The sequence below is a fragment of the Arachis duranensis genome, chromosome 5 (genome assembly GCF_000817695.3).
Source record: "Arachis duranensis cultivar V14167 chromosome 5, aradu.V14167.gnm2.J7QH, whole genome shotgun sequence".
In the NCBI taxonomy this organism is placed as follows: Eukaryota; Viridiplantae; Streptophyta; class Magnoliopsida; order Fabales; family Fabaceae; genus Arachis; species Arachis duranensis.
Genome location: NC_029776.3, coordinates 85,741,962 through 85,766,377, shown reverse-complemented (window position 1 = coordinate 85,766,377; position 24,416 = coordinate 85,741,962). Strand labels below are relative to the sequence as shown.

Below are 24,416 nucleotides of genomic sequence, written 5' to 3'. Positions count from 1 at the left end.
GAATCAAGATGGATTTTACCATCTAGTAACCATGATAAATAATTATTTCCAGATATATTAAAAGCATTAAATTCAAGATGAAAGAGCTTCGATATAATGAAAATTTGTTACCTGGAGTCTTTCTAAAATTTTGTTAGAACTTCGTGCTGATAACGTGTTGTAAAATAATTAAATAAATAAATAGAGAAGAGATAACAAATATAAAATATGGAAATATAATTACATAACTCTACTAGTAATATTCTCTAGAATTACTATATCAATATTAATATATTTAATTATATTATAATAAAGTATATAAGAGAAAGAAATATGTGAAAGAGAGAAAGAAGAATATTTGCTATTCTTATTACTGTTGTGTGTTTCGTTAGAGGCAAAGCCTTTATTTATAAACATACATAAGGTTACATTATAAAACCTTATTAAATGTAATTTCTCTTGAAAACTGATTCCTTCAGTTTTGAGAAGGTTGGCCGCGCAAGTCATGGTCATCCACATTGTTATCACAACACTCCCCCTTGGATGACCATTTAGGATTATGCCTCGTTAAAACCTTACTAAAGAAAAACCTAGTTGGAAAAAACCTTAGTAAAGGAAAAAGAGTACAAAATCCTTTGGTGATGGGGACTGCCTCATTAAAAACATTGTCAAGAAAAATCCAATGGAAAAAAACCTGACCAAAGAAGAAAGAGTACAGTCTCCCCCTCTTGTCGACATCATTTAACATCTCGAAATTGACACATCTCAATATGATGTACCAATCTTTCAAAAGAAGATTTTGGGAGTGACTTTGTGAATAAATCTGCCAGATTATCACTTGAGTGGATCTGTTGGACATCAATTGTCCCTTGATTTTGAAGATCATAAATAAAGAAGAATTTGGGAGAAATATGCTTTGTTCTATCACCTTTGATATATCCGCCTTTAAGTTGAGCAATATATGCTGTATTATATTCAAACAGGACAGTTGGAGCTATCTTATGATCAATCAGTCCACATGATGACAGAATATATTGGATCAAACTCCTGAGCCAAAAACACTCGCGACTTGCTTCATGAATCGCTAGTATTTCGGCATGATTAGAAGATGTTGCAGCACGTAGACCTCCAAGATATAGCCGTTCCACCATATGTGAACATGTATCCTGTTTGAGATCTCCCTTTATGTGGATCAGACAAGTATCCAGCATCTGCATAGTCAACTAATTGTGACTTGGATCTATAGGGATAAAACAATCTCATATTAACCGTTCCACGAAGATATCAAAAATTTGTTTGATTCCACTCCAATGTCTTCTGGTTGGAAAGGAACTATATCTTACTAGTAAATTCACCGCAAATGATATGTCAGGTCGCGTATTATTAGCAATATACATTAGCGTTCCAACGGCACTAAGATATGGTACTTCAGGACCAAGGATATCTTCATTCTCTTCTTTAGGACGGAATTGATCCTTTTCCACATCCAAAGATCTTACGATCATCATTGGGGTACTCAATGGATGTGACTTATCCATATAAAATCTTTTCAAAATCTTCTCTGTGTATGTTGTTTGATGAATAAAGATCCTATTTTTTATATGCTTGATTTGCAGGCCGAGACAAAATTTAGTCCTTCCAAGATCTTTCATCTCAAACTCTTCTTTTAGAGGTTTTATAATTATTGAAATCTCTTCAGGAGTCCCAATAATATTTAAATTATCAACATACACAGTAATTATAATGAATCCAGATGCAGTTTTCTTTATGAAAACACACGAACATATATTATAATTCTTGAATCCGTTTTTGGCCAAATATTCAATAAGACCATTATACCACATTCGTTCAGATTGCTTTAGACCATATAAAGATCTTTGCAATTTGATTGAGTATAACCCCTGAAAATATTCATTGGATGGTTTAGATATCTTTAGTCCTTCAGGGACTTTCATATAGATACCCTGATCTAATGAGCCGTATAAATAGGCTGTTACCACATCCATTAAATGCATATGCAGTTTATGATATGCAGATAAACTGACTAAATAACGCAATGTTATCGCATCCACTACAGGGGAATACGTTTCTTCATAATCTATACCAGGCCTTTGTGAAAAACCTTGTGCCACAAGTCGGGCTTTATAGCGCACAACTTTATTTTTCTCATTTCGTTTTCTCACAAATACCCACCGGTATCAAACAAGTTTTACATCTTTTGGTGTACGGAATACAAGTCCAAAGACTTCACATTTTACAAGTGAGTCTAATTCATCCTTCGTGGCTTCTTTCCATTTTGGCCAATGAATCCTTTGTCGACATTCTTCGACTGATCTTGGCTCAAGATCCTTACTTTCATGCATGATATTTAATGCCACATTATATGCAAATATTTCATTGACAATTGTCTTATTTCAGTCCCATTTCTCTCTTGTAAAGACATAATTTATCGAGATCTCATCATTTTCACAATTTTCAGGTACCTGAACGTCTTCTGGCGTTAAAACTATATCCGAATTTTGGACAACTGCAGGTGTCTCTGCTATGTCTTTTTCAACAGGAATATTGTTTACCTTTTTTCTCTTTCGAGGATTTTTGTCTTTGGAACCAACAGGCCTGCCATGCTTCTGGCGTGTATTTGCTTCGATGGCAATTTGTCCAACTAGGACATCAATTCGAATTGGGGCATTTTCCGCTGGTATATAAGATTTAGTTATCCTCTTTGTATCAGAAAATGCATCAGGCAATTCATTTTCTTTTCTTTGCAAATGTATAATCTTTTGAACTTCTAGTTCACATTGTCCTGATCGAGGATCTAAATGCATCAACGATGTTGCATTCCAATTAAGTTCCTTTTCAGGAAGCTTATTCTCTCCCCCTAATCTTGAAAATTTTGATTCATCAAAATGACAATATGCAAATTTGGCTTTAAATACATCTCCAGTTTGTATTTCAAGATACCTCACTATAGAGGGAGAATCATATCCAACATATATCCCCAATTTTCTTTGGGGTCCCATTTTGGTGCGATTAGGTGGTGCAATGGGAACATATATCGCACACCCAAATTTTCTTAAATGGAAAACATTTGACTGCTGGCTAAAAGCTAATTGCATAAGAGAGAACTGATGATAACTTGTTGGCCTCAAACGAATAAGTGCTTCGCCATGTAAAATAGCATGCCCCCAAACCGAGGTTGGGAGATTTGTTCTCATAAGTAAAGGTATAGCAATCAATTAGAGGCGCTTAATAAGTGATTCTGCTAACCTATTTTGTGTGTGAACATAAGCTACTGGATGTTTAACACTTATTCCATTAGCCATACAATAAGCATCAAAAGCTTGGGAAGTAAATTCACCAGCATTATCAAGACGAATTGCTTTGATTGAATTTTCTGGAAATTGTGCTTTTAATAAAATAATTTGAGCCAGTAATCTCGCAAACGCCAGGTTGCGAGAAGATAATAAGCACACATGTGACCATATCGAAGATGCGTCTATCAGGACCATAAATTATCTAAAAGATCCACATGGTGGATGAATAGGTCCACATATATCACCTTGAATCCTTTCTAAGAATTCAGGAGACTCAAATCCAATCTTTACTGGTGATGACCTTAAAATTAACTTCCCTTCACAACATGCAGCACAACAAAATTCACTAGATTTAAGAATCTTCTGGTTCTTTAGTGAATGCCCATGGGAGTTTTCAGTAATTCTCCTCATCATAGTTGTTCCCAGATGACCCAATCTATCATGCCAAGTTATGAATTTATTTGGCTAGTAAACTACTGGTTTACAATGGCATGTGATTCAATTGCACTAATCTTGGTATAATACAACTCAAATGAAAGTGAGGATAACTTTTCTAATATAACCTTTTTATTTAAATCATGAGTTGTGATACATAAATACTCATAATTTTCCTCATTCATTGTCTCAATATGATATCCATTTCGGCGAATATCTTTGAAACTCAACAAGTTCCTCAGAGACTTGGTAGATAATAGTACATTATTTATTATAAATTTTGTTCCTCCGGGAAACAAAATTATAACTCTTCCAGAGCCTTCTATCACATTGCCTGAGCCAATAATAGTATTAACATATTCTTCCTTTGGCACAAGATGGATAAAATATATATCACTTTTAAGAATAGTGTGCGAACTTGCACTATCCGCAAGGCAAATATCTTCAGAATATGTCCTTGCTATTTTTTTAAAAAACAAATGATAATAAAATGAGTAGAAGTACATGTACAGTAAAAGTATTCATATGAATACTTAACAAACACATACACACATCAAACTATTCCATCATTGATCAAATAGTCAATATTTCCTTCAGAATCCTAAAAGAAATTAGATACATCATAATGAGTGGTGAAATTTTCATCATTTGAAACAAAAATTGTTTCCTTTCCTTTGTCATCCTATTTCAAGGATGCTTGATAAAGATCAACTAGGTGCCTTGGGGTACGACAGGTACGTGACCAATGACCCTTTCCACCACAATGGAAGCATTTATCCTCAATTGATTTACTTTGCCCATTGTTTCTTTCTTTATCCCACTTCTGGTGAGATCCTTTTTTGTGAACATAATTCATTTTCCTTCCATTAGTTTTCTTGCTACTAAAACCTTGTCATTTACCTCTTCTGGGGTAATGATTTGCCGCATTTACTTCAAGAAATGGGGCGGCGACAGCTGGGCGCGCTTCAAGATTTCTTAAGAGCAACTCATTGTTGCGCTCAGCAATAAGAAAACAAGAAATTAGCTCAAAATATTTTTTAAATCTTTTTTCTCGATTGCTACTGCAGGAGCACATTCGAGGCATGGAAGGTCGAGAAAGTTTTTCCTAACATATCGGGCTTAAAGAAGTATCACATGATTGTACCTTTCTTCAAGGTCTTTCTACATATCTACAGGATCTTTTAATGTGGAATATTCATTTTTCAATCATACTTCAAGATGACGACGAAGGAAAATCATGGATTTGGCTTTATCCTTCTGGGATGTATTATTTTCAACCTTAATGGTATTTTCAAGATCCATTGAATTAAGATGAATTTTAGCATCTAGTAACCATGATAAATAATTATTTCCAGATATACTAAGAGCATTAAATTCAACATGAAAGAGATACGACATAATAAAAATTTGTTACCTGGAGTCTTCCTAAAATTTCGTTAGAATTTCGTGTTGATAACGTGTTGTAAAATATTTACATAAATAAATAGAGAAGAGATAACAAATATAAAATATGGAAATATAATTACATAACTCTACTAGTAATATTCTCTAGAATTACTATATCAATATTAATATATTTAATTATATTATAATAAAGTATATAAGAGAGAGAAATATGTGAAAGAGAGAAAGAAAAATGTTTGCTATTCTTATTACTGTTATGTGTTTCTTTAGAGGCAAAGTCTCTATTTATATACATACATAAGGTTACATTGTCAAACCTTATTAAATACAATTTCTCTTGAAAATTGATTCTTTCGGTCTTAAAAAGGTTGGCCACCCAAGTCATAGTCATCCACATTGTTATCACAACATAATGCAGTTCAATCACCAAATTATATACTTGTACTTTTAGATAAAAAATTATACATAAAATATTTCTCAATTATCGAATTTACCATATTCTCTGTAATAACACATTATATCTCTTCTAGTGTAACCAGATAACTCAATCTCTCCTTTTAGGCATCACAATTCACAAATAACTTCATCCGAATGCACACGTTGGATTGCAATTCCTCATGTCTACCTCACTTTTTGGCAATGGGGATCTGTGGTAGGGTTCATAATGCAGCTTGCAGGAACCTCTTTAGATTTTGGATATTCCACAGACTGACAGACAAATGCTAACATAGTTGGATCCCTCGAATTAATTAATTGCATGAAAGTTGAAACTAGTATGCAATTTACTCTTGAACACGCCACATGTATCACATTAAAATGTATGATAACAATGCTTAATCATGCAGTTCATAACACTTCAAAAATAAAATTAAAAACACCACTACTTCTGGAGACAGTAAATAGAAATCACATGCCCCAGTAGAACATTAGCAATGAAAAGTGAAACTAATACATGGCTTTTGTAAACAAAGAAAAAAAATGCCCTTCCTATCTATCCTTGAGTTCTTGCTCAAATTGAAGCAACTTTTCTCGAACAGGCTCTAAAAATAGCTTCTTCAAGTCGTTGCATATCTCTGTCTTATCTTGAGGCAACATATCCTTATCTTCATTTAGTTTCACTTGCATCTGCACAAAAATCATTTGCCGCAAAAAGAAACAAGCATCAAAGTCTATCCCTGGCGGTAGTTTTAGTTTTAGTTGGGGTCAATTAGAGTTTTGGTGATATTATATGTGAATCCCCTTGATTTTTCATTCTACATTGACTTTGCTGCTGACATGTTTAAAGGAATGTGACTAGTACCATACAATAATCCAAAGAAGAGGAAGAAGAACAAGATGCTTTCCATAGAAATTGAAAGTCTCAACTACCTAAATGCTTAGATAAGTAATAGGAAAGATTATAATGATAGCCAGCGACATTACATTACATTTGTTGTGACTTGCGAGGCAACACGGCCCCTACATTAAATCCACCTTAAACTATTAATGGAACTTGTATAGCTGACATGTCATTGATGTCATTGTGATGACATGGCCGTTAAGTGCCAGCTAGACAAATTCTATTAACAATTCACAATGGACTTCATGGAAGGGACGCATAATGCAGGTTAGGGCCTTTTTTTTTCTCCTTGGGGGATGTGTTGTCCTTCAAAGAAATAGAGAGGGACCGAATTAGGACTTCTTGGTAAGATTACAGGTTAATATTGGTAAAAAAGAAGCTTGAGGAGTTAAAAATCAAAATAATGTGTTTTTAAGGATCAGTCAATGACAATTTACACCCGGAATCTGTCCTTGCAGAATTAGGGTTCAAGGTGTGGATGGATAATAGGTTTTTGACAGGTTAAATAAATTGATAGTGATATTAACCACAGTAGTCAGTTCAGCACAATGCATAGCCTAAATCTAGAAAGAAGAGAATATGAGCAGAGAAGAAATAATTAAAATAACATAAAACTCATTGCGGGCAGCAAAATCCAACACTTTCAATTTGCCCATCATACTCAATGCTCAAGGTAGAGCAACTGTTTAAGTTTAACCATTCCAGAAAGATCATGCATTGATTGTTGCAAATATATAAAAAAACAAAAATTACACTTCATCAGTTCATCCTTCAAGGTGGGGGTCAGCCATATAGATCATATGATGATGAAACTACAATAGGCTCTATGGAAAAACAGAATTTGCTGTGTAGGTTCATTTAGAGCAAGCTCATTTTATCATCTTCCTCTACTCCCATTTGGACAATCTTGTGAAAGAAGAATTCAAACGTGACATAGGAATGCTAAATAAGGAAAAAGGAGAATATAGAAAATGAGAGAGCACTAATAATTCTGGTTTGGGATCCCACACTATTCAATCTATTCTCAGGAAGACAGAACTAGTTGGCAAAGTTTTAAGGCATGCAAAAACAATTAGGCATGTCGTGTATTGGGAAATTCCTAATGCACCTCATGAGAAAGTGTTGCTGTCCAACTTGCTATGTCATAATAAATAACTAATTCTAGGAAGACCATCAAGTCAGTGACCAAATGCAAAAGCACAAACTACAATATGGATGATGGATACAAAAAACAAATCCAAAAGCTACACATAGAAGTAAGCCCTTTTTCAATTTATCAGTGCTTCAAAAGTGTTCAAATAAATATTAACATAACAAGTACCTGCAAGTCATCCAACTCGCCAAACGAGAATTCTGGGACATCTATGTGGCCTCCAACCGACTTCTTCTCTCCTCTCAAATTCAATTCCCCTGTTTCAATTTTGCAAATCAGTATGCGATCCAAAAAAGGCAAGTAGTTGAAATGCACTAAAAATTAAGAGTTAGATTGAAGTCCTGAACCAAAAATGATTCATAGTGGCTTACCTTTGACCTTTAAAGTCAACTCATATGTGTAACCAACTCGTTTTTTATTCCGAACTATCACCAAGAATGCCTAAGAACAATCACAAAGAACTAAATCAACAGATAGACCAAAAACTTGCATACAGCATATAACTTCAGTAGAAAAAAGAGGCTAAGAGCACAAATCAAGGAATAGACCAAAATCTGGCAAAAATTTTTTTACTGGCTTAACAAGAGAAATTTTCATTTTGTCAAAATCTCATTCACAGACTCCACAGTTTAAATCACCCACAACCACTGCATTCATTCTTGTGTATTGTCTTTTGAGTAACAGGCAATCCACTTTGGAAAGACTATTGGGTATCTTCACTAATAAATTTATTGTACATAAAGAATTAAGTTCCCTATTGTTTCAAACTTCCAACCTAACAGAACAAATAATCCATATTCTCTAGGCTCCATCACCCAAGCACATCATTAACATCATAAAAAACAAATAATAGGTGAATGTGAATATAAGCCTACTTCCAATGTTATGACAATAAGAAGAAAAACCATAGTAACAAATCCAAGACATGGAAACTCCAGGGAGCCAGTTTGGTACCCTTGCAAGACTTGGGGGGATGAAAAATGAAAACTTGAAGTAGGATTTAGTTTTTCATAAACTTCTTGGTCCAAAACTTGTCACCCACTTTAAAGTGGGCATCAACTGAGCCAAAGTTAAACATGCATATGTCAGTATGAATAGAATACAACACCATAGAATAGAAGTAAATTACATAATAACACACTTACATCCCCAATACATTTGGTAACTTCTTCTACTTTTGCTGTGCCAGAGGATAACTTAATGGAGCCCACTGAAACAAGCAACTCCTGCAACCAAAACATAAAAAATAACACAACTTCAAATTAAGAATGAGTAAATAAATAACCCAAAATATGAGATTCCTTAGGTACCCTTAGATAGTGATTACTAGTTAGGTTACTATCCTTAGCTAATGAGCAGTAACATTTAACATACTACACTCACTAACTTCATTTTTTTTCTTTTTTTAAAAGGTGGGACATATCACTAAATATTAACAAGATCTATTAAGAAATACCAGTACCCTGGAAAATTTAAAACATCCCCAATAAAAATATGTTTAATCTATAGGTATGAGAAGTTGATATACATACCTTAATTCTTGGAGTTGCCCAATTGTTGAGGCTTTTCTCTTCCCAAGTTCCAGCCTTTATTCAAAAATAAAAGAGTACACATTCAGATTTAATTGACCAATAAGAAACAAATTTGAGAAAATCAGAGAACAAAAAAAAAACTAAGAGGAGGAAGAGAAGTGAAATTACGCGATTCCAAGCAGAACCAAGGGTTGCAGAATTAGGTTGAGATTGGGGATCTTGAGGAGAAAGCTTGTGAGGAACAGGCAAAGGAGCAGCGTCTTCGGTAATCTTGCGAACCGACAAATGGCCGTCAAACTTGAACTATACAAAATGGGAAACACGCGAAAACATGTTTTTTATATATTTTTTATTATTTTAATTTTAATTATTTAATTAAATTGGTAGTTTGATGTTCGGGAAGTTTCCACAAGGTCGGAGAAGGAGCAGGATTCACCGAATTACCGTTGCAGCTTCTTATGTGTTTGGGTTTAGGGTTCGTCCAAATTTAACTAACTAGTAACTACAACTGTAATAACCGTGTCATGCACATGCACGTGACTATTTTGTAATGAACATTGTTATCGAGTTATTGATATATTATGGAATAAAAAACACGTAGATCTAATTAATTAAAAAAATAAAAACCGTTTATTAATTTAAAAGACAATCACTAATATCGCTATTTTTAGTTTTTCACAATATCCTCCGATCTTTTGTCGCAGATCTGAGACATTTATATGAGTATACTAATAAACTAACGACTAAACGGCTAAACCAACCCAAGTTGATTATCATTAATATCACTCTAGTTATAATGCTATTATTACTAATGTAGAAAACAAAAACTTTATCATATTCATCAATTTTTTTTCTTATCAACGTTAAACCTGTCTTTGTTGTGTTCTATGTTCAGTGTAATAACAAGTTGCAGAGTTTTGGTGCATATATTATTCAAAATGTAGAAATTTACGTGTAGCTATTTTTATTTGAATGTGAAGTCGACAGTAAGAATCGTTAGATAATTTAATAAATTTGACTAAATTGTCATTTAACGGTTCTCAATTATCAACTTCACATGAGAACAATTACAAGTAAGTCTCCACCTATTCTTAATTAACGTAAAAACCAAAAGTCTTATAAGTTAAAACATAAAAGTGATTAACATATGAAGTCGGTGTTGCAAGTGAAATTTGGCTATTAAATTATATGTTAAAAATTTAAAATTAAATTATGCTTTTCACGTTTCTTTATAAAAATTAAATTCTATAAATCCGGTGGTTGATAATCTATCTATCTATCTATGTACTATAAACAAAATGGAAAAATGCAAGAAAAAAACAGATGCTCTCTTAACCGTAGTAAGGATGACTAAAGCTTCATCGATCTTGTAGACTATTTGATTCTGAATAGTTCTTTGCTTGCATAATATATTTTGATTAATCTTTGCTCAACACCATCATCGTTTTTCCCAATACGTGATTTGGAAATTCAAAAGTCAAAACGATCCACTGCACTTTGACACCTTGGAATAACTAAAACTATGATTGAAACTTGCAATGCCTAGCAGCTTAGCACATAACCACATTACATTGCATGTGCTTCAAACCAAACATTGCATAATAAAACAGCATTTTCCTTCAACAAAAAGATCATTAGACAACTATTCTTAAAACAAAGTATAATGACCAAAAAGGAAAAAAAAAACCACCAATCTTATGACGACCCCACTTTTTTTCAAGTTTTCCCCTTATATTAACATAAGATAGGTGAGAATAATGTGCTGAAAGAAACTAATAAATTACAGAGTTTTATAGAGCTCAACATTGAGACGGGAAAAAAAAGTACTGCATCAAAGTGCTAGCTAAACTAAAGTTTAAATAAACTTACAATTTGCTGCGGCATCATTCTCATAGCAGAAAATTTTACAATCAAACTACAAAATTATGTACGTCTATGTAACCCCAAATAGAAAAGATTATGTACTTCTATCAAAAAGACATAGTAAAAATCCTTTCCGGTCCAAAGATATATCTTTCCACAAGGCCTTGTACTCTTGTTAGTAACCTGCTATAATCAAAATTCATTATAGTAGCTCGAAACCTTAATTAATCTTTGGTTTTGGTCGCCTTGGCCTCAATACCATATAAAGGCACCCTAGAACAATCAAGAACGCAGGGATTGTCGTCATATCAAAGACCATGTGTACTTTTCTCTCTTTTGTGCAGTTAATTGGATGGAGAAGAGCAAGAGTTGCATCAACTTGTTCAACAAACCTGAGGGATATTGTTTAAGACAAAATGAACCAGATATACCGGAAAATTGAAATTTAAATTGCCTTCGATAGAGACAGAAAAATAATAAGAGTGCAGTCTCTTCCTTGAAGAGGCCGACATGGGAACACAAATGAGCAAGCTCATTCAATGAAGAACAAAATAGAATACAGTTTCGCTTCCACTCCTCTACACGCTGGGATAAACTTCTGTGCTACTATATATGAATGATAATATAGAGAAGAAAAAAAAAGACACCAATGTAATACGGACTACAACGGTCAAATACATCCCATTAAAATTAACCAAGAACCACAAAGGAGCCAATAACTTCATTGAATTATAAAAATGCATGTTGCAGAATGGTTTAGGTTCCTAACCTTTTGGATGCATCCTCCAAGGTGATTAGCAGCCTCAACGCATCACCATAACGCAATTCCCCAGTTACAGTCGATAACTGAAAAGACACAATATAACCCATTTAACGGCATCAACTGTTTAAGCATAAGATTATTATAAATTTGATAGAAGCTACAAATTACTAGTACTCACCCTTTTCCAAAGACTAACAATATAGTTGTACTTATTTACAAGCTCATGCTCCTGGGACTGGAAAAATGTGAAAGTTTTTTTGGCTGTATTTGGTTAAGTATCCATGAACAGATTATTCATCTCATATCACAACAAAAATAAAAGCAGTACAATATTTATAAGATAAAAAACCTACAGGATTGGATTCCCATTATTTTACTCAATAACAAACACCTTATTCATTAATCTTAAGCACCCACAAATACTATCTGATAATAAAGATATGCTTTAATGCAAAGAAAAATATTACTCAACCAGAGAAGGTAATACACTCTCAGATGAATGAGTGGTCTACAGAGTCTTATCCAACAATCACCTTAGAAGGCCGGAGATTAGTGCCACAATCATTTGGTCACAGAATGCTTTCATATCATGTCTGCTAAAGAACCAATCATCACATGAGCTTAAACTTTCAGGTGGATGGACCAAGAAAAATTGTAAATTAATCAGTGGCATAATGCAGAAAAAACAAAACTCAAGGCTGAAAAATTGCCCCTTAAAACAACTATTTTCAGACAAGCTTATATAACTCTGTTATGCCTGATAAATATCTGGTTTTTGTATGTTATTGACAAAAAGAATAACTATTTAGAGAGGAAAGATATAATAGAAATAGTGGATAGGGCACATTCCAAGAATCAAGTCATAAATGTCTTCAGGAAAATGAAACTTGTGTCATTAACAGCCACCCTACTCAACAGAAAGGATACTAGTACGCTCCACCATTAGAAGATGAATAGCTGAATTAACTAGTTGTATTGATTCTTCAAGAGTTGTGATGATATAACTCCGAGCAATTGAATCAGACTGGAACTGTGAAATGTGCCATCCTTGTGATGTAATGGAGAAAGGGTTGCATCCTACTGACCATATCCAGTCCTGTCATATTCAGAAATAAATCTTAAGACACAGTAATTCAATTAGGCCAGATAATGGAGTACATTTAGCACATTAACTATTCTAGGAACCTAGACAGGAAACACAGAATGCAAAGTCTCTAAAAATAAAAATATACGTAGTCAACTAAGGCGTTAAGCATATGGTTCGAAAAAAACTGAAAAAGTTGGCCAGCTTACTACGTATCCATTTCCTATGTGAATGTCATTTTCTTTTTTTCATTTTAAAAGGCTAATGTATGACCAAAAGTAGATATGTATGGCTACCTACAGTTTATGCACAAGAAATGAAATCCCTAAACAAATGGCAGGTATCTGGATTGCTTGACTTAAAAACACTACATATAGAAAGAGGTTAGACATAAAAATTGTACCTCAGTTGCACTCTCATGGGTCTGACTATAAACAAGATGGAGGGGAAGCAATCCCGCAAGGTGCTCAGCAGTAGCAGCCACAGCAGCTTTTACAGGCTGTCTTTATTCGAGATAAACAATTAAATAATAAGAAATACATAATTATTTGATAGAGGGCTTTGGTTCAATAAATAAGAATCTTATCAGAATTATTGAAAATAGGGTTCAAAATTGTTGATGCCCATCATCAGCCAAGTGATATTTGAATAATATTGTAACATTGTATTACTTTAGACAAATAAAATTTTACCAAGAAGTTCACTTCTTTCCCTTCCCCTTAAAATTGAAAATTTGAGGCCTATGATGGAGATAATTAACATCCACCAACATCCTGAGTTCTTTAGATCCATCATCAATACAATGTCCCCTAGAGCTAATTTGATAATAAGTTTATAACTGCTTTGAAGGCCTGGCACATAAGCCACTTTGAAAAGAACGGGGAATGTTTCTGAATCTTACCTTAAATTACGTAAAAGTGAGTGCCCATTACAATGTAGATGGCTTTCCCAGGAAGACTGTTCTGATTGGACGACGATAATCATGTCAGAAAGTGATGTTGCCTGAAAATGCTTGTCCAATAATAGCGGTTCATTGTAAATGAACCAAAAGACTGGGACCTCCAGTGTGGACCTGGAATGTGCATGCCCACCTGCATCATCCTAATTTATTATCTTACTGACTTCCCAGAATATCAAGCAACAAAAGAGAGACAACATTTTTTTAATTCTCGAATCGATTTTAAAATGCAGGGATCTAAAAGATCTCATGTAACAAACTATGTCTAATGACCAAAGGCAATTCCTACACAGGCTAAATGTGGAAACCTATGTCAATGCTTATCACCTTATTGGCTTGTTCAAGGTAACCATAAAAATAACAAATTTAAATACTCTATCGTTTTCTGTTAGACTATAATATACAACAGGCAATCGGGTAAATAATTTTGCTTATGTTTTTCTTTCAAATTTGAAATGATTGCAAAACCTATTCTTTTTCCGCGTACCTATAAACCGAAGTCTAAAACAAATGAGAATTTGAGGACATAAGATGTACCTTTAAGAGAACCATGTTCATTCAGCCTTTGTAACTGATACTGAAGAATGGCAGAATCAAGATAGGTTCGAACTGTCTTTCGATAGGTTCCATTGACAAGCAATAGAGGGACCGCAGCTGCTCGTCGTGCTACTGAGAAGGCCATTGCTAAAGCAGGGTCATCTGATAATGCTAACCTGATAACCTTAGCTATGTCAGTAGAAAAGTAAGAAAGAAGAAAAACCAGAAGCCAAACAACAGGGAATCAAACATGTATCATACATTTGCTGACTGAAAATTGGTTTCTGAGATGGAACCAGCAATGAGGAGAATCCCTCCATTATAGACTTCAAATCCACAGGGAGATATTTAATGTGTCTAACTTTCTGTAAAAATAATTGCAATGCAAACATAAATATTTTATTATTTGCAAACCTACTCAAATGATTAGCCAGGCATCTTACCTCCTGTGTTATGAAAAATAATTGAAAGGATATCTTCTCATAATAATGGAAGGCACCATCTGCAATAGAAGGTGATATGATATGTCTCATAGACCCCCAGAGTGTCGCACCAAGATGTGCAAGGAAAGTATCACGTGCAACAGTGTAATTGTGGAACTCCTGCACAGGGGAAACACCAACAATAAAGCTAAAAATTGTGGTATAACCACACTTTCATACTACCAAATAAAATGGCAGGCTTAAAATTAATTAGAAGAATCCAGTAAATTAACACATTTGGCTTACCTCCTGTGTGTCACTAAATAAATTCCAGCTCTCCATCCGCTTTAATGCTTCCATGGCCTTTTGCTTATGATTTTCATCATATTCTTCACCTTCAAATGACTGTAGCTCATTTCTCAAATCCCGCATTCTCTCATCTAGTTCTGAAATGGCCATACCTCAATATTTTAAAATATATATATATTAAAACTAAAACTGCAATAAAATTCCTGTGGATATGGAATTTTTTTAAGCACTGAGATGCAAATGTGCAGGGTTTGATAGTTAAAACAAAAAGAAATAAAGAGAACAAAAATGTACTTCGCAAAAATCAAGGAAAGACTTGATAAGAAAATCCCATATGGCAGGAAGCACAGAAACTTCCACATGATGGACATAATGGCACCAGTCATGCGTCATGTTGGATAGTCCTCAGGCATCTATACAATGATCCTAATCTATATTACAGATCTTTACTATTATTCTGAGTTTTTACATTAATGTAGGTGGAATATACTGATATAATTGTGAAATATTGATGTCCTATTTCATTTCTTTTCTTTTGTTCCTTCAAATTTATACTAGGAGTTATCATGTAGTGATTGTTATATTCAAAACATATGTGCTCATGTTTGGATTTGTATTTATATTTTAAATTTCAATAAAAATTTGCATTTCATTATTTTATTTATTTTTTTGCATAAAATGTAATCTATCTATGCTGTGTCCTATAGGTTTCAAGATTAGTCCATGTCCCATGCCAATTTTGAACCCTCATCCAGCATTACACATGTTTTAGCTCAAATGCCAATGCAAAATAATGCTATGCTGATAGGTTAGCTAACCTATTGGAAAAACAAGTTTCAACCGGCATGAAAACATTTTTTTAAACAGAAATAAAACAGGGCATTGTACCAAAAAAGTAAACAAGTGAGGGAGAAAGGCATTAAACAAATTGAGTTGGATCCAGAAAACAAGGTCCAAAAGCTACCAAGACAGAACATACTAAATAATGAGGTTACCTTCGCAAAGAGCAAGTTTAACTTTCCTTCCTTTGCAATGTTTAAATGCGAAAAGCTCATATATATCAATCTCAGCTAGAAGAATATCAATGGCCTGGTGCTCTTTCTGCAGCATTGAAAACAACAATGACCCACTTTGAAACTCCAACAAGAAAAATGAGTAGGGTAAGAAGGGACTTTTCTTATACAAATATTCAGGCACATTCCTCTCCACTTCCTAATTAACATTCCAACCACAGTGAAACCTAAAAACACTGCAAAAGATCCCTGTAAACTTCAATAAATATCGGTATGACTAAACTTTACAAACAAAACAACAATAAAGCCTATATCCACTATATGGGATCGGCTACATGGATCAAATGGTGCCAGTGAGCCCTATCATGTCTATAGTAAAACTATTTACACATTATGTTAACAATTTTTTTAGCATATATCAATTATTTATTGAGCCACAAAATTGTATTTCATCGAGCCCTCTTAATTGCCAAACAAAGAAAGCAACAGCTCCCACAACAACTACACAGTGCTATACTTTTCCCCCCTTAATAGTTAGGGTTCATGAGGAAGGATTCTGATCTGCTAAATGATTACAATCTGGTATTGCAACAACTTACTGAAAACCTGTTCTTAGAAGCACAAAATGGAATATGCAAACTGTTGTCAAGCCAATATATGCACATACATCACCAAATACAGCAAATTTTTCCTGAATAGCATCTTGCAACCGGTCTTCAGCTTCTGCTTCTGAAATTTCTGCAATCAGCAAAGAGAAAACTGTCAAAACAGTAATACATTATTAAAGGCATTATAACCATGCAAGATGAATCAAATAAACAAGATACAACTTAGCTAGGTGTTAACCATATCTTTTGTATCCCCAAGGATTTCTCATCGTCTTTTATACATTCTCTTTTCTCATAAATTTAATACCTGAAGTTGCACCAATTGTCTTGTCCACATTTGGTAAACTTGCTTCTGTACGCACACCTTCTCCACCAACAGCAGGTCCCCATGAAAAGGGACCTGCACTTAAGTCAATAAATGCCCATCTGATACAAAACATGAATATTGTAAACAGAAAGAAAGAAAGAAAACTTAGAATGGTGTGATGTGACAAAACTTGCACCTGTCCTTTCCAATCCAAGTGTCTGTGAGACATTCTGCTTGAAGGCCACTAAAGTCCCCAGATTTTAATACTCTTTCATAACGGATCTTCTGGTCTTGATCCTTCCCTTTTAGAAACTTGAACAAAAAAAAAACGATATAAAAAATGTTCAGGTAAGAAACATGTAGAAGAGATGGAAAAATCTGTAATTAACTCTAGATTCCTTAAATATTGTGTTTGGAAACTTATCCAATGAGCAGATACCTGTAATGTTTTGACTTCAATGATACCAGCTGCATCTCTCCCTTGATACAAGCTACCAACATTATTTAGCGCATCCAACCAAATATTATACCATTCTGCCTGCATTAGGTTGTCACAAAACAACAAACCAACAAAAATGAACACTACCTCTTCCATGAAATCAAGAAAAGGCACCAAACCAGAAACAAAGGAGAGCAAACAACTATGATTGAAAAGCAAGTCTTCTTTTGGTTTCTACAAACACATCTTTTTGGAATAGAGATACATCATTATAGAGAAAAGAGGGGATACAGTGGAGTATTACTAGGTTGATAATCAAGCATGCCTCTTTCCTTTATCCAGGGCATGATTCCCCCAGACAAATGGCAAAACCTGCACTAAATCGAGTGGTCTCATATTCGTAGAAAGTATATGGGTCTTCCCAAATATTTGGTTTAAAAATAGTGCAATAGGTTCTGCTTAAGATTTTGGGTACCCACCCAACCACTTGCAAGCTACTTCACAAGAAAAAATGAAAGTTCCCCGGCATAATATTGGGAATTATGTGGCAGGAGATATGGCAAGATAGTCCAACAAACTAGGTAAATCACTGTGTAGGTAAGTCAGCAGTATCAACTAGTTCTATGGTGCATCAATTTGCTCTGACATACAATTTGGAGCTCCACTTAGCCAGTTTAATAGTATTCAATTGGCATCATTTAGTTTGTTAACATTTTCTTTCTTTTTAAGGATGCCTTATCATCATTTGTAATTGTAACCTTCTCTCCATTTCTATTCTCTTCCTAGTAAAATCTACCTTTTACACAAGCTCATTGAATCATGTAAAGATTGGCAGAGCACTCATGGTGCAGAGAAAACACTGATGAATTCTATGCATCACCGTAGATATTAATGCATCTAAGACACAACATAAGCACTGATGCATAAAGAGGAGAGAAATACTTACAATATCAGTGTCCTCAGTTCTTGTCCATGCAAATTTCGTCATTGGGTGCTTTGCGTATAATGGTCGCTGAATCTTACTAAGAGCTGCAAAACAATTTCTCTACTGAATGAGGGGTCCAGTGAATAAAGAGTTAAAATGTTAAGAAGCATTGCATTCATTAAGATAGTTTCCTTTAGGAAAAGATGTAGAAATATGTAACAATGTTGATGCTGATTTTTAGGGTTGTGTTTGAAAAGCTTCAGGTCGGAGAAATTTCATACCAAGAATATTCTCGGGAATGCCTTCTGACTGAAGGATTTTCGTTTGCAAGCTCTTATTCTGCATGATATGGAAGCTATTAGTGCTGGCTCTAACAACATAATTAGAACAAACGGAAATCATTGTCAATCACAACTTCTGCAAGAAAATTTTCCAGAAACACTGCAAAGGAATGCCAATCATAATATGGATCCATTTTTCAAAAGGAGCAATAACATTACATCCAGGAAGTTAGTTCTACGGAGAAAAGAAAGTAAGTTCCATATACCTCTTGTAGCAAGTTTATTTCGGGCTGTGATAAACCTCTCCTGAAATATTTTGTAAATGAACAAAAATCAAGCTAGTCAGATAATATAAACATGCGCATCCACAACCCAAAACAAAGGCCTAAAATGACGAACATTATTAATTTACATTGCACAAATCTAACAGCACAGACTCTTCTTGTACAAGGGAGAAACAAATTCTGGAGCAAACACATATTGCATTTAGCAACAAAAAAATGGAATGAAGAATGCAAATGAAATTAACTTCCATTGGCCAGAGCATACTGCATCGACCATATCCTCACATGCTAAATATCTTGTATAAGTAATCCATTTAAAACTTAGAATTATATCCATACTACAAGATAGATATATAGTGAATAACAACATTTGACAAGTACCATCAGTTCATTACCTATACCCATATTTGGGTGTCTTCCCATCACGCTTAGGATTCAGAATGAAAATATTATATGCATTTTCAAGTTGAAGGTATTCAACAAGGCTAGCAAAAAGGCCATCTATCATGTCTAAATCTACTTGCCAAACACCACCATTATCCCTGCAAAAGAGGATTTGAAAGAATAAGAGAAACCAAGCAACGTATAAAAACAAAACAAAAGAAGTCACATTGTGTTGTCAAGCATAAAGAGAAGAAACAAAGAAACTGTTCCAATGAAGACCTATTTGCAAGTTTAGGAGATCCTTTTCATGAATCATATATTCATTTAAAATCCCATTTCCAACTAGGTTAAGATTTGCCCGTAAAAACTATGAGCTAGTGCAGTAGAAGTCACTTTCTTATGTTTCTTATGATTGACTAGTCATCTTGCTTGCCCACTTGATGCAGTGCAGTATTTGGACTTTGCTTGAGTGCAAGATATACCAAGTTGTTTGATACATAGTTACTTGGATCTTGAGAGGTTTGGTATGTGAGGGATTACAAGAATGACATTGAACATTAGAAAACAAACATGAGGCAAGGTATCGGTGGGTATGTTATGATTTGCTAACGAAGTATTAAAAAGAAGTATTAAAAATCTTTGAATGAATCACACACACATATTCCTCTTTCTTATGTTGCTCCGAATATTTTTTCAATTAACAATCTTTGTATACACTTAGAAGTCAATTTTTTTTTTAATCCCATAATTACCCTATGCTAATTTTTTCTTCTTTTCTGATCCCAAGCTATGCATTTTGATTAGAGTCAAGGTCTTAGATTAACTTTTTTTTTATTATTCAACTTTCTTTTAGACATAAATGAATTTTTTTGTTCTCGTTTCCCACTAGCACTTCAACCTCCTTCCCCGTTTTATTCGCAATACTTAACTCCAAGCAGCAATTGCACGCACTCCATCTCCATTCAAGCATTGGGAGCCAGCATCCTCCCATCTTTGAGCTACCTCTCTCTCTTCCTTCACTCTAGTCTCTCGTATACTTCTAGAATTTTAGAAATCAGTATCGATCACTGCACCAACAATGAAGTGAAAGTAGTGCAATCTAGGATGCACAACCCATAATAAAACTAATAGGGTTAATAAACTTCAACACCATATGTCATCAAGAAACGAGAAATGATGCTGGAGAATGGAAAATATGAAAGGATTCATTAATCAAAAAGGAAAGAGAGCTTGTAGTGATAAGCATAAATGTTCAAAGAGGACTTATAAGTTCTTATCTAAACAAATAAAATATTGAACATAATTTACCCACTGCCAGCTGGATCGACTTTGCGACCGAAAACGTTTATGGCACGCTCCAATATGGAAGTGACCTTCTCTCCCATTTCAATAGCATGGACAGAAAAGCTGCACCAAAATGTCCACCATCAAAAGCAAGAAATAGTACACATTTCCTCACTACAAGGAAACTTACAATATCAGATCTACTTTGCACGCGCAACATTATATAGGTTCAACACCCAAAGAAAAAGCCAAAGGAAAAAGTCACTTTAGAGTTTCTCTTATGGATTTGCAAAGGGCTGGTAAAAAACTTGAGTCAGTAACCTCACTTAGTTAGAGTTCATTCAGAATAACACTTTGTCCTCCTTCTATTAATTCTCTTCACTCTGCTTATCAACTCAATTGTTAAAAAGATATATACAAATCAAAGATACGCTACAGAATGAGGAAGACAACCAAATCAATCTATTTCCCACAAACTCCTCTATACATAGAAAGGAGACAACCAAAGCCTTCTCCCACTTAGATGAGGAAGACTACGTGACCAGGCAATACCACAGTGATTACAAAAAGAGATAAACACCTCTAGATACTAAGAAATTAAATTTAGCCATAAAAGTTTATGTTAAGGCGTACGCTTTAGATGAACAGACTACAACAAAAACTAAGCATTGTTCCATTAGGTGGGGTTGGTTATATTGATCAAATGCTGCCATAGTAGTCTAGCAAATTTATCAATGAAAAAGAATAACATAAATCATTTTTATATTTAAGAACATACAGATTAGAAGCAAAATGAAAAATTTTTTTCAATTAGAGGTTTAGATAGAAAGCATTACTTGTAATTTATGTGACTGACAAGAGGAAGGTGGTGCAATTGCATTTTATTTATACTGGTTTTGTAAAATGGGGTCAGCACTTCTTCATGTCGAATCCGTGTATGTTCAAAGATGTGATCAATTTTTGTAAACCAGCGCTCAATTTCTTCTGGGAGAAGCTTGAATTCTGTAGGACATAAAAAGAAAAACTCTCCAAAATCCACAATACCAATAAATTGACATAACAGTACAAATGATTCATCAGTCTTCCAAGTATGTACCTTGGTGGCCCTTCCCTTCAAATCCTATAAATATAAAATTCACAGGAACCGGAAGGTGGATGGCATCAACTTCCTGAAGCTTTAGATAGTTTGCAATATTACCTGAAATGCAACAAAAATCGAAAACAATACTAATAATTATGATTACTATTTTAGGTGCCTTTTTATATGAAAGAAGAAAATTACTCATAAGAAGAGAAGGAAATTACAACGACCATGGAGGACAGATAACAGAATTCTCCGAATCCAGATAGTAATGTAGAAAGAATTCAACAAGGAGCATACCGCAAACTTGTTTAGGATATAACAAATATTTACAAGAAATGTTTTAAAAGTATACCAAGGTCAGTTAACCCAGAGAAGAAAAGGAAAAATAGAAAAGCACAATATCAAAGATACAAAGCTAGTTTTAAGAGTCATGAAACATGTACCAGCAATCGTGTAGTTCAATGCGCTTGCTTTGTCAGGGCTTGAAGATGTCAAATCGTCAAAATCTGAAGAACCAACATATTTAGACAATCAAAAGATACCAAAACCACAGAGAATGAATATTGATGCAGTCATTCAATTAACATATCAAGACATACCACTATGTATAACATTCTCACTCCAAAATCGGCTCTTTTCTTTGAGGTTAAATAGTGAGAACACAGATGATCTGCCACTTTTCCGAGTTTCATATGAAAATCCAGGTGAACTAACTGCTAAGAACTGAAACACCAAAAAAAAGAAAGAAAATGAAAAGCGAAAAAAATAGCAAACCACAGCAAACATAAAGGTAGTGAATGTCTAACAAAAATCACAAGCACATGAAAAGGGACGGTGATTGGTGAATATAAGCATCATGCTAGAAATGTGAATGAAGAATAAAACAATAATCATCATATGTGATGAAATCACCAAAAATAATAAATCAATAATAATAATCATCATCATCATGATGCAGAAGGATCAAGGGTACTACAAATAAAGCTGAATGTAAGCACCAATGCTAGATAAATGGATAATAATCAATATCAAAAAAAAAAAAAAATTTATCATTATTCATTAGTTAAAATTCATCATCAAGAACGTTAATTCAACAATGAACACACACATTAAGAATGCCGCACAATTAGCTCAGCTCAGTCAACAGTTAAATTGAAATGATCATACTTAACCGTGAACATCTCTAAGATTCCGTGTCGATATTTTTGCTCAAGTACTCGAAAATAATAATAATAATAATAATAATAATAATCACTTTAATTTTGATTTCCTTTTCAATCACATGAACCGAAATCAAAAAAATAAAAAAAGAAGCAAGTAACATAAAATCGGTGAGTTGAGAATAGAGATGGTTACGAGAAGAGCAGAGAGAGCGAGTTGGAGCTGCCATTGACGCTTGACGCTGAATCCGCCAATTTCCATTTTCGCGTATCGTATCTCTGAGAAACCCACGCGATTTTGAAGACGGAAAACCAGCGTCACTGTCTCTGGACTACTGAATCTCTGAACCCGGTTCAATTAGGATCGGATCCATATCTGGATCTTGGTTCGGTTGTGGGTTCATAGGGCCCAAATTTGTAGATACTTGAGTAATGGGCCGGCCCGACTCATTAAGATTAAGTTAAACTTTTTAAATTTCTGTAATAGGATTAATTTCAGACCAAAAATAGAAGATCCACAAAATAAATAATCCGATAATTAGTAAATTATGATTAGATCTACGATCTATAATTTATGAAGCCCAGACACAAGTTGTTTGGACCAAATCTTTTTTGTGTTCAAAGATGAATAATTTATAAAAGTAGATAATGTACAATATTTAAAAAAAATAAAAATAAAAAATAAATGGTTACAAAATTCTAGAGATATATAAACACACAAACTATATTTCTAACTTTACTATCTTGACTTTAACATAAATAAATAAATAAATAAACAAATACTTGAATATTTTTTTACCCTCTTAATTGAAAGGACATAGCTATGCTGCACAAAGTTAGATAAACAAATACCCAGTGCATCATACATTTAGGGGAACCTAATTTCAAATTTAGTGCATTATTCATATAAAAAGCATTTTAAAGACCACATTGTATAATGCACCAAGCTTAGCCTAATGCACATAAGACATTAATTAAAAATTTCATCATCACATGGCTGAAAATTTTCTCGAGTAATGTTATAATAAAAATATATAATATAACTAAAAATGGTAAACAGTAATCTTTTCTAAAAATTTTAGAAAGACTAAGCTAATTTTAGAACCCTTAGATCCACTTCATAAAATATATTGGAAAAAATATAAAAAAAGATATAGGAGTATGTAAAACATTAAAAGAGGTGAAAGATAAAGAAGAATTTAAAATAACAAAAAAGAAAATTTTGCTCTAATCGAATATTTAAAGAAAATTGAAATAAATTGAAAGAATATTTGCTATAGAAAATAGAGAAAGAAGATTTAAATAATATTTTACAAAAACGATACGAAAGAAAGAATGACTAAGAATGAGAACGGCTAAGACTAATTGAAAACTGAAAACTGAGAAAGATATAGAAATTAGTAAATGAGAACTAAATGATTGAGGTTCACCTAGCAAGGGCGAATGTTTTGTCCCACTTGCCCAGTACATGTATTGATCGATTATTGAATTCGGAAAAAACCCATATACTAATTGATTGTTGAAATCGGAAAAACTCAAATTGATTATTGAACAG

General features: G+C 33.8%; 2 protein-coding genes across 2 annotated transcripts; both read right to left on the bottom strand.

The window, feature by feature from the left end:
* Positions 1-5,913: 5,913 nt before the first annotated feature.
* LOC107490020 (uncharacterized) lies at positions 5,914-11,040 on the bottom strand. The gene is made up of 7 exons (XM_016110790.1): positions 11,026-11,040; positions 9,325-9,459; positions 9,157-9,210; positions 8,770-8,850; positions 7,996-8,065; positions 7,793-7,881; positions 5,914-6,257 (listed from the first exon to the last, which is right to left on the bottom strand). The coding sequence occupies exons 1-7, from the start codon at positions 11,038-11,040 to the stop codon at positions 6,120-6,122; spliced, it is 582 nt and encodes a 193-aa protein (XP_015966276.1). The 3' UTR covers positions 5,914-6,119.
* On the bottom strand, positions 10,920-23,188 carry LOC107490074 (uncharacterized). The gene is made up of 25 exons (XM_016110847.3): positions 23,058-23,188; positions 22,301-22,424; positions 22,145-22,207; positions 21,714-21,815; positions 21,454-21,619; positions 20,642-20,740; positions 19,345-19,491; positions 18,932-18,971; positions 18,666-18,723; positions 18,406-18,488; positions 17,460-17,558; positions 17,217-17,332; positions 17,021-17,139; positions 16,773-16,843; positions 16,088-16,193; positions 15,090-15,229; positions 14,805-14,963; positions 14,623-14,726; positions 14,362-14,537; positions 13,768-13,957; positions 13,270-13,369; positions 12,710-12,878; positions 11,961-12,043; positions 11,789-11,865; positions 10,920-11,411 (listed from the first exon to the last, which is right to left on the bottom strand). Exons 1-25 carry the CDS (start codon positions 23,121-23,123, stop codon positions 11,240-11,242), a joined length of 2,829 nt encoding a protein of 942 aa, XP_015966333.1. The 5' UTR covers positions 23,124-23,188; the 3' UTR covers positions 10,920-11,239.
* Positions 23,189-24,416: the final 1,228 nt, after the last annotated feature.

Excerpts from the sequence above, each read along its gene's own strand:
- LOC107490020 (XM_016110790.1), bottom strand. Across the intron at positions 9,211-9,324 it reads TTGGTTCTGCTTGGAATCGC|GCTGGAACTTGGGAAGAGAA; the intron begins GTAATTTCACTT and ends TTTTGAATAAAG. Across the intron at positions 6,258-7,792 it reads GCGAGTTGGATGACTTGCAG|ATGCAAGTGAAACTAAATGA; the intron begins GTACTTGTTATG and ends ATTTTTGTGCAG.
- LOC107490074 (XM_016110847.3), bottom strand. The coding sequence starts at position 23,123 with ATGGAAATTGGCGGATTCAGCGTCAAGCGTCAATGGCAGCTCCAACTC. Across the intron at positions 11,866-11,960 it reads TTGTTAGTCTTTGGAAAAGG|TTATCGACTGTAACTGGGGA; the intron begins GTGAGTACTAGT and ends GTGTCTTTTCAG. Across the intron at positions 11,412-11,788 it reads TTGGAGGATGCATCCAAAAG|GTTTGTTGAACAAGTTGATG; the intron begins GTTAGGAACCTA and ends AATATCCCTCAG.